The sequence below is a fragment of the Lipophrys pholis genome, assembly GCF_963383615.2.
Source record: "Lipophrys pholis genome assembly, chromosome: 11".
Lineage (NCBI taxonomy): Eukaryota > Metazoa > Chordata > Actinopteri > Blenniiformes > Blenniidae > Lipophrys > Lipophrys pholis.
The window spans coordinates 29,038,695-29,052,694 of record NC_137631.1 but is presented as its reverse complement, the minus strand read 5'-3'; the positions used below and the strand labels follow the sequence as shown (position 1 = coordinate 29,052,694).

At 53.0% G+C, this 14,000-nt stretch overlaps 1 protein-coding gene across 3 annotated transcripts in view; it reads left to right on the top strand.

Moving 5' to 3' along the window:
- Positions 1-201: 201 nt before the first annotated feature.
- Positions 202-14,000, top strand: part of dgkzb (diacylglycerol kinase, zeta b) — a gene marked incomplete at its 5' end in the record, with an annotated part of 14,511 nt that continues 712 nt past the window's right edge. Inside the window, 33 exons of one of the 3 annotated variants that reach the window (XM_080475158.1) lie at positions 202-1,238; positions 3,003-3,099; positions 3,611-3,706; positions 3,841-3,918; positions 4,042-4,098; positions 4,210-4,278; positions 4,369-4,440; positions 4,579-4,695; positions 4,841-4,915; positions 5,048-5,143; positions 5,268-5,350; positions 5,436-5,496; positions 5,858-5,971; positions 6,128-6,268; positions 6,339-6,417; positions 7,252-7,307; positions 7,485-7,547; positions 8,028-8,101; positions 8,177-8,288; positions 8,488-8,687; positions 8,791-8,891; positions 9,699-9,790; positions 10,194-10,254; positions 10,328-10,368; positions 10,454-10,641; positions 11,191-11,280; positions 11,573-11,638; positions 12,134-12,165; positions 12,329-12,366; positions 12,469-12,589; positions 12,932-12,968; positions 13,048-13,147; positions 13,750-14,000. The exon at positions 13,750-14,000 is cut by the window's right edge and continues 712 nt beyond it. In XM_080475158.1, the coding sequence (XP_080331284.1) occupies positions 202-1,238; positions 3,003-3,099; positions 3,611-3,706; positions 3,841-3,918; positions 4,042-4,098; positions 4,210-4,278; positions 4,369-4,440; positions 4,579-4,695; positions 4,841-4,915; positions 5,048-5,143; positions 5,268-5,350; positions 5,436-5,496; positions 5,858-5,971; positions 6,128-6,268; positions 6,339-6,417; positions 7,252-7,307; positions 7,485-7,547; positions 8,028-8,101; positions 8,177-8,288; positions 8,488-8,687; positions 8,791-8,891; positions 9,699-9,790; positions 10,194-10,254; positions 10,328-10,368; positions 10,454-10,641; positions 11,191-11,280; positions 11,573-11,638; positions 12,134-12,165; positions 12,329-12,366; positions 12,469-12,589; positions 12,932-12,968; positions 13,048-13,147; positions 13,750-13,866 (3,861 nt within the window). In that variant the 3' untranslated portion in view covers positions 13,867-14,000. Of the gene's footprint in view, positions 1,239-3,002; positions 3,100-3,610; positions 3,707-3,840; positions 4,099-4,209; positions 4,279-4,368; positions 4,441-4,578; positions 4,696-4,840; positions 4,916-5,047; positions 5,144-5,267; positions 5,351-5,435; positions 5,497-5,830; positions 5,972-6,127; positions 6,269-6,338; positions 6,418-7,251; positions 7,308-7,484; positions 7,548-8,027; positions 8,102-8,176; positions 8,289-8,487; positions 8,688-8,790; positions 8,892-9,698; positions 9,791-10,193; positions 10,255-10,327; positions 10,369-10,453; positions 10,642-11,190; positions 11,281-11,572; positions 11,639-12,133; positions 12,166-12,328; positions 12,367-12,468; positions 12,590-12,931; positions 12,969-13,047; positions 13,148-13,749 lie in introns of all 3 variants that reach the window. The other 2 variants (XM_080475157.1, XM_080475156.1) reach the window with 2 other exon arrangements.

Here is a 14,000-nt window from a genome sequence, read left to right as displayed (position 1 = left end):
TGAAAAACGATCAAAGTTTCTTTCAGACTAATTAGTTGGATTTTGTGTTTTGGTCTGAGAAGAGGTTAGTCAGTCCTGCTCCTCCTTGTTCCTCCTTGTTCCTCCTTCACCTCCGTCCTTCAGTCGTTCCTCCTTCACCTCCAGGCTAACAGCTTTTCTCCAACAGCCTCAGAGGAGCGTCTCCACGTCTCCGCCGCCGTCATGGACACGTTTTTCCGCCGTCACTTTAAGAGGAAGGACTCTGCCCTGCAGGCAAACATGGACGCCAAGGCGTGCCGCCAGCGGAGGCCCAGCGTTGCCGTGCCCACCAGCAAGGCCCGGCGCCGCTCCAACGCGGGGCTTCCCTCTTCCACGCTGACCCAGCGCCGCCGCTCCAGCCTCCAGCTGCAGGGGGCGCCAGCGCTGAGTGCGACCAGCGGCCGCCTGGCCAAGGCCCAGCGTCACAGCAGGTGGGCGGGGCACGTGCGCCGGCGCTCCAGCACCACCATGCCCAGCCTCAACCCGAGGTTCGCCGTGTGTCGCAGGAAGGTGGGGAAGTTGCGCACCATCGACACCCACCTGCTGGGCCCCTCCATGTTGCTCGCCAGCCTCATCCAGATGGCGGAGGAGGAAGAGGAGGAGGAGGAGGAGGAAGGCGGCGTGGGGGCGGGGCTTTCTGCCGGGGAGCACCAGGTGGAGGTGAGGATGGGCGCCAACAGGAGGATCTTCTCCAGTTCCAGCAGCCTCCACTCCGACGGAGATGACGACAGCGGCAATTCGTACGACAGCCAATCAGAGGGCAGCGAGCGGTCGGAGGCGGAGCATCCAGCTGAGGAGGAGGAGGAGGCCTCCTGGTCCCCGGCCTCCACGCCGTCATCCTCCTCAATGCAGGAGGTGAAGAGGAAGAGCAGGAAGGCCGCAGCACCCCCTCCCACCCGGTTCAGGGCCCCCCGCTGCCTCCGCAGGAACTCCTCGCAGCTGGCATCCGGCGAGGCGGCGCCGCTCCGCCGCGCCTCCGTCCAGAGGAAGAGGAGGAGGATCTCCACCGTCTCCAAGGCCGGGAGCCCGTGGCCGGGGCGGGGCCTGCCGCTGCCCAGCCGCAGGAGCTCCGGCTACTACCTCCACCAGCCGGCCTGCTGCAGGGGCCCCGGGGCCCTCAGCCCACTGGGGGGGGTCCGCAGCCCACTGGGGGTCCGCAGCCCGCTGGGGGGGGTCCGCTGCTACGACTCCCGGCTGGAGAGCTGGAGCGCCTTCCTGCTGTAGGTAGTCCCACTCAGTGTGTTCAGGCTTTACGTTTCACCTCCTCAGTTCATCACCCGGACGTCTTAGCAGGAATAAAAGTAAATCAAAGTGTCGACAGAATCTGAGCTCCTCTTCTCCTGCTGCTGCTGTCTGGAGAACATCTGGAGAACATCTGGAGAACATCTGTGGACCTTCACTTTCCTGTTGTGAAACTTGAATCTTCTTCACCATCAGAACGCTGCAGTTCTAAAACCTCTACTTTAATTCATTAATGTACTTAAAAATTAAGTAGAAGTAGAAAATATCTGACAAATGCAAACAAGTTGAAATAATTTATAGGAAGTCTGAAGTACCAGGGGTGGGTGGTGGTCCCCCCCACGCCCACCCCCACCCACCCAGAGGTCACACACACCCTGCAGCATGTCAACTGTGTGTCATATGAATAAGAGATGAAGTGCTGAGAGCTGATTCTCATTAGCTCTGTGTGTGTGTGTGTGTGTGTGTGTGTGTGTGTGTGTGTGTGTGTGTGTGTGTGTGTGTGTGTGTGTGTGTGTGTGTGTGTGTTTAGGGACAGAGCGCCCCCTAACCAGCAGCTGGTGTCACTGCAGGACAAAAATCATCAATATCTTTGTAAACACTCAAATATAGGTACCGTATATTTCCCAATAGAAGAGCACCGGCCGTTTCCAAAGATGTGGAGCTCAAAGAAACAACGAACCTCACTAATGGGGTTCCACTCCTGTGGAAAAATCTACTGATAATAGACCTGAAATACTACATTGTGGACTACTAAATACTTGATTGTGGACTACTAAATACTACATTGTGGACTACTAAATACTACATTGTGGACTACTTATACTACATTGTGGACTACTTATACTACATTGTGGACTACTAAATACTACATTGTGGACTACTTATACTACATTGTGGACTACTAAATACTTGATTGTGGACTACTAAATACTACATTGTGGACTACTTATACTACATTGTGACGTGTGATAAGCTGTAGGACCAGTTGATATTGAAGGAACCAAACACCAAATATGTTATGGAAGAGAAATACTCATTTAAAAGCTCATAACTGAACCAATATAAAGTCTGAATGAAGGCTGAGGCTCCCTGCTGTGCTGCTCCAATAAACACCCCGAGGGTGGAACTCTACTGGGTCTATTGGGAACTGTACTGTAAATAAAATGAGTCTGCACAGCAGGGCGACACAGCAACTGGGCAACACCGCAACTGGGCGACACAGCAACTGGGCGACACAGCAACTGGGCGACTCGCCAACAGGGTGACTGGGCGACAGGGTGATTGGGCAACTGGGCGACTGGGCAACAGGGTGACTGGGCGACACAGCAACTGGGCGACTCGCCAACAGGGTGACTGGGCGACGGGGTGATTGGGCAACTGGGCGACTGGGCAGCAGGGTGACTGGGTGACAGAGCAATTGGGTGACTAGGCAATTGGGCAACTCGGCAACAGGGTGACTGGTTGATTGGGTGACAGGGCGACTAAGCAACTGAGCGACTGGGAAACTGGGCGACAGGGGCAACTGAGCAACTGGGCAACGGGGCAACTGGGCAACAGGGCGACTGAGGGACTGGGCGACAGGGCAACTGAGCGACTGGGCAACTGAGCGACTGGGCAACAGGGCGACTGAGGGACTGGGCGACTGGGAAACTGGGTGACTGGGCAACAGTGCGACTGAGCGATGAAACATGACCAGTGACCTCCGCCATCCTCAAGCGTCCTCCTTCCTCCCCTGTCCCCAGGAAAGCCATCGCCAAGTCGGGCGCTCCGCAGACCGGGGCTCCGGGGTCGGGGGCCGGCGGTGCTCTGCAGGAACCAAGCAGCTCGGTGGACTGGACCGTGAGTCTCCTGGTTCCCTCTGATTCGGTTCCTCAACCAGCAGAACTTTATGCTGAGTGAGACGGAGAGACAAGAGTAGTTTGTCCTCTGGAAGATTCCAAGCATGCCTTCTGTCTCCACTGTACCTCCGAGAGGAAATCCTGAGTGGAAGATAAACTAATAAGAGTTTTTATAAACTGTGATTTAAGTACATTGAAGACAAATCGAGGATCTAGAATTCGATATAAAGTCAAAGCTCACATGCCATGAATTCAGATTATATTCAGGATTTATTTTAAGTGTCGAGTCTGCTTTAATTATTGTAACTTTATTTCAAATATGTCGATGACAAGGCTGTTTACAAGCATGTCAAGAGAAGTGAGTGAGAACTTTTATTCTGAAAAATCACGTTTCTGTGGGTTTTCAATACTGACAGGTTGTAAACGTACACACACACACACACACACACACACACACACACACACACACACACACACACACACACTCTCTCTCTCTCTCTGTGGATGAGCAGGAAAACGCTCCATTTGGAGATCACATTTGGTTCGAGACCAGTGGCTCCGGAGACTTCTGCTACGTGGGAGAACAATACTGCGTGGCTAAATCTCAGGTGAGTGACATCGCCCCCCAGTGGCCTGGAGGAGGAGGAGGAGGTCACCACCGTTCGTTCTCAGTACTGTGATGGCGCCACCCGGAGGTTGGACATGAACAGAGGAGTTTTCATGTTTCTGTGTCGTGTTGCAGCAAAAGTCGGTGGTGAGGAAGAAATGTGCCGCCTGCAAGATCTCTGTGCACAACATGTGTATGGAGCAACTGGAGAAGGTAACGGCACCCAGTCTTCCTCCTCCTCCTCCTCCTCCTCCTCCTCCTCCTCCTCCTCCTCCTCCTCCTCTTCCTCCTCCTGCTCCTCCTGCTGCTCCTCCTCCTCACGTTCTTCTCTATCAGATTAATTTCAGGTGCAAGCCTTCGTTCAGGGAACCGGGATCTCGAGCAGTTAGAGAGGTTGGTACCTGCAGGTCATCACACTGATCCTGGAGAAGTGATGGAGACCTCAGCCTCCTCTCTCTCTCTCTCCCTCTCTCTCCATCCCCCCTTCCCCCCTCTGTTTTCCAGTCCATCATGGTGAGGCATCACTGGGTCCACCGGCGGAGGCAGACCGGCAGGTGTCGTCAGTGTGGGAAGGTCAGTCTCCATCGTCCCACGGTTTCCTGTCTCATCCACCTACAGGTACCAATAAAGTCTCCTTGGACCTTTGACCTTTGACCTCCACAGGGCTTCCAGCAGAAGTTCTCCTTCCACAGCAGAGAGATCGTGGCCATCAGCTGCTCCTGGTGCAAACAGGCGGTGAGTTCATGCTCTCACTCCTCACCCTCCATCTCACACCTGTTGCTTTTGCTTGGACATCATGAGGAGGTGCGACTCAGTCGTTGGTGAGACAGTAATCAGATTACTCACCCCGCCCGCTGACGGTTTCTGTTCCAGTACCACAACAAGGTGACGTGTTTCATGCTGCAGCACATCGAGGAGAGCTGCTCTCTGGGGGCCCACGCCGCCGTCATCGTCCCACCGACATGGATCCTCAGGGTGCGGCGGCCACAGGTATATACACACACACACACACACACACACACACACACACACACACACACACACACACACACACACACACACACACACACACACACACACACACACACACACACACACACACACACCAGAAGCATTCACTGGGTGTTTTCTGCAGACATCTCTGAAGTCAAGTAAAAAAAAGAAGAGGACGTCGTTGAAGAGCAGCAGGTCGAGTAAGAAAGGATCTGAGGTGACGACATGAACACACAAACACACACAACACCCGGAAACACAACCACCTGCAGTGTGTGTGTGTGTGTGTGTGTGTGTGTGTGTGTGTGTGTGTGTGTGTGTGTGTGTGTGTGTGTGTGTGTGTCAGCAGCAGGAGCGTTGGCGGCCCTTCCTGGTCAGGCCCCTCCCCTCCCAGCTCATGAAGCCCCTGTTGGTGTTCGTGAACCCGAAGAGTGGAGGGAACCAGGTTGGTGTTGAGCCGTCTGGACGGTGCGGTGGAGCAGCGGTTTGCACTGTTCCCTCACAACACACAGACCCCAGGCTGTTTGCATGTTCCCCCTCGGCACTCTGACCGCTGTGTTTGTCTCCAGGGAGCAAAGATCATCCAGTCCTTCATGTGGTACCTGAACCCCCGGCAGGTCTTTGACCTCAGCAGAGGAGGACCGGCTGAAGGGTGAGACGGTGACCCCCAGGAGACCTCTACTGCCCCCGGTACTCCGAACTGCCCCTGAACCCCTTGTGTGTGTGTGTGTGTGTAGGTTGGAGTTGTACTCCAAGGTTCCCAATCTGAGGATCCTGGCCTGTGGAGGAGACGGCACAGTGAGTCTCACCCTTCACACTCTGAGGCCCCGTTTAAATCACGTTCTGAAAAACATGCAGTTTTCATGTTGGTCCACTAGATGGTGCTGTTGTTAGTTTTAGTAATGAAGCCACACACACAGCAGAGAACAAAGAGCTCTAAACATTAACACTGGGAGAACATTTTAGTGGACAGACCACTAAGTTGGATTGTTATTATGGTGACTGTCAAAATAAAAGTACCACGTTGGATTGTTGTTACAGTGACTGTCAGAGAAGACCCCGAGTGTTTCCAGAAAGTTTTGTTTACATGACGATGGAATACTTCCTGTTTTGGCCCCTGACCCCAGAGCAGCTCTCTGATTGGTTCAACCCTCCACAGGTGGGCTGGATCCTGTCGGTCCTGGACCAGCTGAAGCTCCGCCCTCAGCCTCCCGTGGCCATCCTCCCTCTGGGGACCGGGAACGACTTGGCCAGGACCCTGAACTGGGGCGGGGTGAGTCCACCGAGGAGGAAGAACCTGCTTCACACTTTACGCTGAAAGAACTGAGTTGATCATTTGGAACTCGGGTTATGATCTGAGCTCAGACCCGAGAAGGTGGTCCTGGTCTTGGTCCTGGTCCTGATCAGTCTATCTGTAACTTGTCCTCAGGGTTACACCGACGAGCCCATCACCAAGATCCTGTCTCACGTGGAGGACGGAAACATCGTGCAGCTGGACCGCTGGAACCTCAATGTGGAGGCCAACCCGGAGGCCCGGCCCGAGGACCAGGACGAGCACCAGACCGACAAGGTGAGCATTCTGGAGATGGACTGAAGCCACAGATCCTGGTCCTCTGGTCTGACCCCCGTCTCCTCCTCAGCTCCCCATCGACGTCTTCAACAACTACTTCAGCCTGGGCTTCGACGCTCACGTCACGCTGGGCTTCCACGAATCCAGAGGTGAGAGCGCCGCACGGCGGGCAGCAGCAGGACGAAACCGCTAATGCTAATGCTAATGCTAATCACACTTTCATTCACTGATTCACATTCATGGAGAAGTTGTGAAGCACAGAAAGTGGAGGCTGGTTCCGCTACAGACTCCTCAGCCGGAATCTGTATCAACCAATCAGAATCCATTACACTCCTCAGCTGGAGACAGGAAGTCAGACAGACCGTGTCGCAGCTTCCTGCTGCTGTTGTTGGCATTGTCAGTGACATTATTGCTGCCATTGTTTTTGACACTGTTGTTGTTGTTGTTAACACTTGTTGCTGTCATTGTTGGCGTTTTTGCTGTTGGCAACATTGTTGTTGGTGTTCTTGTTGCCATCAATGTTGTTGTTGTTGTTGTTGCTGTTGTTGCCGTTGTCATTGTTGTAGTTGCCATCGTCATTGTTGTTGCCGTCGTCAGTGACATTGTTGCTGCCATTGTTGTTGTTGCTGTTGTCACTGACGCTGTTGATGCCGTTGTTGCTGCTGTTGTTAGAGCTGTTCTTGTTGTCCCTGTTGACATTGTTGTTGGCATCATTGTTGTTGTTGTTCTTGTTGCGGTCATTGCTGTTGCTGCTTTTATTGACATTGCAATTGTCATCGTTGCTGTTGTCATCAACGTTTTTGACATTGTTATTGCTGCCATTGACATTGTTGTTGTTGCGTCCATCATATTTGTCATTATTGTTGTTGTTGCTGTCGTCAACACTGTTGTTGGTGCTGTCAATGTTGCCGTTGTTGTTTCCATTATTGTTGCTGTTGTTGTCATGGTCACATTTCTCTGAGTTGCCCGGTTTCTTGTTCCAGAGGCGAACCCCGAGAAGTTCAACAGCCGCTTCAGGAACAAGATGTTCTATGCAGGGGTGAGTGTCGTCACCGCCGCCTCCAGCAGTTCCCGGGGATCCCAGAGAGACTTGCTAACTCTGTGTGTGTGTGTGTGTGTGTGTGTGTGTGTGTGTGTGTGTGTGTGTGTGTGTGTGTGTGTGTGTGTGTGTGTGTGTGTGTGTGTGTGTGTGTGTGTGTGTGTGTGTGTGTTGCAGACGGCCTTCTCAGACTTCCTCAGTGGGAGCTCCAAAGATCTCGCCAAACACATCAGAGTGGTGGTGAGTAACGCTGTCGTTACACTAAAGATTACCAACATGGCCGCCGCCTCGTCACCAGACGACTTTCTGCACTTTTATTGGTTGTTTCTGAAGCATTTTGACCCGAAGTAACGTTCCCAACAACAAGTCCAGTAGGTCAGAGCGTCAGGGGCCTGTCGGAGCAGGTCAGAGGGTCAGGGACCTGTCGGAGCAGGTCAGAGCAGGTCTAGGTGAAGAGCTGTTCACTTGGTTCTTCATGTTGGATCAAAGTTTCAGGATTTGTTAAAAACTAAGATTTGTTTCCTCTGAGAAATAGTTGTTCTGCAGCTGAATCTTCCATGTTCTTCAGTTAAATACCAGGTGCTGGTTGAGGTTTGGTTCTGGTGTGTCAATTCTGGGGATTAAGTTCTGGTGTGTAAATTCTGGTTATAAGTTCTGGTGTTTTAGTTCTGGTGTTTAAGTTGTGGTGTTTAGTTCTGGTCCGGTTTGTTGGTTCCTCAGTGCGACGGGACGGACCTCACAGCCAAAGTCCAGGACCTGAAGCTGCAGTGCCTGCTGTTCCTCAACATCCCGAGGTATGAGCTGGAGTCCGACCAGGTCTTTGAGTTGAATCCGGACTACATCACACCGTCTCCTTCTGGTTCCTGCAGGTACTGCGCCGGCACCGTCCCGTGGGGTCACCCTGGCGAGCACCAGGACTTTGAGCCTCAGCGTCATGATGACGGCTGCATCGAGGTCATTGGCTTCACCATGACGTCTCTGGTGAGTCCTGAGCTAGTCCACCAAGATCAGACGCCCACAGACCACCTCAGACCACCACAGACCTGTTCTTTGTGTGGTTGTTGTGGATTTTATATTGTTGTGGTTCGTATTGTTGTTGTTTCGACCATATAGCTTGTTGTTCTTGTTGTTGTATCGATCATCTAGCTTGTTGTTGTTGTTTATTTTCCCGGTCGTCCAGGCGACACTGCAGGTGGGGGGTCACGGCGAGCGGCTCCACCAGTGCAGAGAAGTGACGCTCACCACCTACAAGTCCATCCCCATGCAGGTGGACGGCGAGCCGTGCCGCCTGGCGCCGTCTGTCATCAGCATCAGTCTGAGGAACCAGGCCAACATGGTGCAGAAGACCAAGAGGAGGGTCTCCATGCCCCACCTCAATGAGTGAGGCCACGCCCCCCGCCACCGCCACCTCCTCCGTCTGCCCCCGCTCACTGTGTGTGTGTGTGTGTGTGTGTGTGTGTGTGTGTGTGTGTGTGTGCTGCAGTCAGCAGCCGGTTCCCGAGCAGCTGCAGATCAGAGTGAACCGGATCAGCATGGCGGCCTACGAGGCGCTGCACTACGACCAGGATCAGCTGAAGGAGGCCTGTGAGTCCAACATCACTTCCGGGTCATGTGACTCTTACGTACTCCCTAACCCTCCCATAAGTTAACGTCTTCTGTGGCTCGGGCCCCGCCCCTCTCCTTCCCATCAGCCAATCACAGCTGGTGAGGTTTCAGGGGTGGTTTTGATTTGCTAAAGGCAGATTGATTGACAGGGAAATGTCGCCACACCTCTGGTTATCGTAGCCAAGTAGTCTTAGTATCAGGTATCCTTAGCATCAAGTAGCGTTAGCTACAGGTAGCATTAGCATCAGTAACAAGTTGGCATGATTAGCTCGTTACATCCTGATGTGTGTGAAACCATTCGCATGAGCATCAGGTAGCATTAGTATCAGTTAGCTTTAGCATCATCTAGATACAGAATTCTAACAGAAGTTGATCAAGTTTAGCACATTTAGCTCGTTACGTCATAATGTGTGCCAAATGGTTATCATTAGCATTTGGGATCTTTAGAATCAGCCAGCATTAGCATCATCAAGATACGAAGTTGGTACACCTTGATGTGTGTGAAACTGTTAGCATTAGCATCATTTAGCCAGATAGCCCCCTAAAGGTGACTGCTAATGCTAAATGTTAGCAGCTAAACAAAATGGACCGTAGCCAGTTCAGATCAAACAGAAGCTTGTAGAGCCTGAATGTTTCCAGCGATCTGAACTGATCTCATGACAAATGAAAGAAAAACCACAGAAACTGGTTTGTTGAGTAAAGTTTGAAAGTTGGGACTGTGACGTGGTGACGTGGTGACGTGGTGACGTGGTGATGCGTTTGTGTGTTTGTGTGTTTGTTCTGCAGCCACGCCCCTCGGAGTCATCACGGTTGCCGGAGACAGTGACCTGGAGACGTGCCGGCTGCTCATCGAGCGTCTGCACGACAACCTGGAGCAGGTAGACCATGCAGCGCTCAGTGCAGGGTTGGGGTCAGAGGTCAGTGACCATCAGTAACGTCTCACGTCAGGCGGACAAGAGGAAGCTGAAACAGGGGATCTGTTTCTACGGTTACCGAAAACCTCCTGCTGCTCGCTGTGTAGCTCAGTGGAGAACAGGAAGGACCCGCAGCGGGTTGGGAGGGGGGCGGAGCTACACAGAAAAAAGACCACTCCCACACCGCAGTCACACCACAGTAGAAGTATGAAGGACCGCTGGTCTCCAGACTGCCCTCTAGAGGACATTCTGTAAAACGACAGACTGAACAGACCAACTGAGCCGGAGGAGGTTCTGGTTCTGTACTGGACCTGCTGAGCCTCGGTGCTCGTCAGGACTCGGGACTCACATGTGGACTCTGTTTCAGGACGGCTTCACCGAGTGTCTGTCCTCCCAGAAACTCTCCACCAAGTGGTGCTTCCTGGACTGTAAGTCCCCCCAATACTGGTTTTCTCCCTGAACTCACCTACAGCCTCAACCTGGACCTCTTCTCCTCCCCAGGTACCACGGCAGATCGGTTCTACAGGATCGACCGAGCTCAGGTACCAAACCCCCAAACCCCCAAAGCCCAACATGTTTCTAACAGGATCAGTCTGCACCTGATCCGGCCTCTGGCTTTCTGTCCAGGAGCACCTGAACTACGTGACGGAGATCTCTCAGGAGGAGCTCTACATCCTGGACCCGGAGCTGGTCGTCAAGGAGACGGTGGGAACCTCCACCGGCATGCCCGACCTGGTGGACTCAGAGGAGCACTTGGACCAGCAGAGGCAGTACTCCTTCCTGTCCTCCCCCTCCTCCTCCTCCACCGCCCCTAGGTGAGAGGTCGGCCAGTCGGTCGGTCAGTTGGTTGCCTGGTTGGTCGGTTGGTTGATTGGTTGGTCAGTTGGTTGACGGGTTGGTCAGTTGGTTGCCTGGTTGGTCAGTTGGTTGATTGGCTGGTCGGTTGGTTGATGGGTTGGTCAGTTGGTTGCCTGCTTGGTCGGTTGGTTGGTTGGTTGGTTGGTTGGTTGGTTGGTTAACTAGTCAGTCAGTTGGTTGCCTGGTTGGTCGGTTGGTCAGTTGGTTGCCTGGTTGGTCGGTTGATCAGTTGGTTGCCTGGTTGGACCGTTGGTCAATTGGTTGCCTGGTTGACTAGTCGTTCGGTTTGTCAGTTGGTTGATTGGTTGACTAGTCGGTCAGTTGGTTGGTTGGTCGGTTCTTCTCTTGGTTTGTCAGTTTGCGGAAGTTGATGATCTGTTAGTTCTGAACTGTTGCTTGCTCTATAAGTTGCAGTGGCCTGGTTTTAATTGGTGTGTGTGTGTGTGTGTGTGTGTGTGTGTGTGTGTGTGTGTGTGTGTGTGTGTGTGTGTGTGTGTGTGTTTCAGGTTGCGAGACTTTGACAGGAAGAGAATTTCGAGTGACAGCTCTGTGGCTGACGCTTTGTCCCAGAGCTCCTCAAAGAGCACCCTCTGCAGGTAGTGACACACACACACACACACACACACACACACACACACACACACACACACACACACACACACACACACACACACACACACACACACACACACACACACACACACACACACACACACACACACACACACACACACACAGGGTTGAGGTCACAGGTCTAGAAGAATCAGCTTCATTGAGAGTTCAGCGTCATCGACTGATGCTTCGTTTGTCTCCATCACATAGTCGTCTGGTTGTTTGTGTGATTTCTGTCCGCTGTGTGTTGGCCTGTTTCATGTGTGCGACCTGAAGGAGAGCAGCCTGTCTGAGTGTGCGTCGCTCAAACTCCGCACTGCCTGACCTCCGACCCTCACAACGGTATGCTGCTCCTCCTCCTCCTCCTCCTCCTCCTCATACTCATACTCATACTCCTCCACCTCCTCTTCCTCCTCCACCTCCTCCTTCTCTTCCTCCTCCACCCCCTCCTCCTCCTCCTCTTCCTCCTCCACCTCCTCTTCCTCGCCCTCCTCCTCGCCCTCCTCCTCCTCCTCCTCCTCCTCAGACTATCACATCAGACAGAACCCTGAAACAGTTTTCTTGCTCCTAAAACGCTGCGTCGTGTGGACGATCAAAAAGTAACCATGGTTACATGAAACGGCGTCCTCGTGTGGGCGGGGCCTAATTATTCAGGCAGGAAACACACACAGGAGCAGGAGTTGAGGTGGTTGGTTTGGAGTGCACACAGGAAGAACCTGCAGGTTTATCTGAAGCAGGTCAACTGAGAAATAAAAACTTCAACTTCAGGCTCTGAAGTCGAGAAAAGTGCCGGTCCACTCGCCGTCTTAACTTTTTCTGTCCGTCTCTCGTCCACAGATCGTCCACGGCCACGTCGGAGCTTGACAGAGGTAAAGCACCACAACTCCCCGCAGGTCAGAGTGTGTCCACCAGGGGTTCTGCTTCTAATGTGCGTGTGTGTGTGTGTGTGTGTGTGTGTGTGTGTGTGTGTGTGTGTGTGTGTGTGTGTGTGTGTGTGTGTGTGTGTGTGTGTGTGTGTGTGTGTGTGTGCAGAGCTGGTTTCCTGCGTCTTGGCGGAGGATGTGAGCAGGGTGAGTCTGCAGCAGTGACCTGATCTTTTTGTGTGTCAAAGTTTAGTGAAGCTTCCTGAACACGCATTGTTGTTGTTGTTGTTGTTGTTGTTGTTGTTTCAGCTGGCGGAGCTCCACCAGCAGGGGGCAGACATCCTGCACAGTGACGCCTCGGGCTGCACGCTGCTGCACCACGCCGCCAAGGTCGGATCCAAGGACGTCGTCAAATACCTCATCCGACACGGTGAGAGCCGTGAAGTCGCAGGCCTCCGAGTGACGAGGAATCGATTTCACGTTTTGGTTTCAGAGACAATGTAGTTTTCATGTTGGGCCACTAGTTGGTGCTGGTATCTACTGAGCATGTGCACAACAAGGAGTTATTACGGCGGTGGCGATCAGGAGCACAGGTTCTGAAACGGTGGATTTTACCCCGTTTACACCACGACGGAGCCCGAGAGTTTTCAAAAAGTTCAGTTTTCAGTGACTCCGAGTACCGTTGTTTTGTAAACAGAAGGAATGAGGAAATACAGAAATGTAAGAGACAGTGTTGCTGTCCAGTGTGTCTCATCGTGCCGTGTTGTTTCAGTGCCCACGTCTTACCTGGACGTCACAGAGGACGAGACGTAAGTCCACCCTCTGACCTTTGACCTCCGGACTCGCCACCCTCTGTTGACTGGCGGTAACTTGTCACTCTGGTTTCAGCGGAGGGACGGCGCTCCATCAGGCCGCCGCTGGCTGCCGCAGGAGCATCTGTCACTTCCTGGTGGAGGCGGGGGCGTCGCTCATCACCACAGACCTGCAGGTAAGAAGTTCACTCTGTAGATCTGTGAGGGACAGGTGTGTGTGTGTGTGTTTTTATGTGTGACTGTATTTCTATGTGTGTGTGTGTGTGTGTGTGTGTGTGTGTGTGTGTGTGAGTGTGTGTGTATTTTTGTGTGTGTGTGTGTACTTTGAATGGACCTCCTCACTATCTGACCCACTTGTATAAAGTGATTAATGTTGTGTGTCACTGAGGAACGAAGCTCTGCGGGATCCTCCGGCCTCGCACAATGGCTGCCGCTCACCGTTGCCATGGTGACGCCCCTGGTAACAGGAAGGAGCCTATAATCAGTTTTTTTCCCTCGTCTGCAGCCAATGAAAAGACTCCATGTGTCGATCAGATTTAAAACCCAACTCAGTGCAGAGAGGAAACTTTTCATTCATCTATTCATCTATTCATCTCTTCATCCATCCATCCATCCATCCATCCATCCATCCATCCGTTCATCCCTCTCTTAATTCATCTGTCCATTCTTTGTGGTCCTTTGATGGAACTTTTCTCTCAGTTGCTTGTGCTGCAAACAGGAAGTAAACAGGAACTAAACAGGAAGCGCCTCCTCAGTTGGTGTGGTTTGTGTGTTTCAGGGCGAGACGCCAGGACAGCGGGCGGAGAGGGCGGAGGACCAGGAGCTGGCCGAGTACCTGCAGAGCGTCCAGCACCTGCAGATAATCCAGAGAGACGACCAGGAGACCACGGTCTGACCTCTGACCCGCCCATGTCCCCAGGCCCCGCCCCCTCCTCTGACCCGCCCCAGGCGCTGCCCCGCCCCTGACCTCTGTCAAACCCCTGTCCACAGGCCCGTCCCCTGTCCTCTGACTTACCCCTGTCCCCAGGC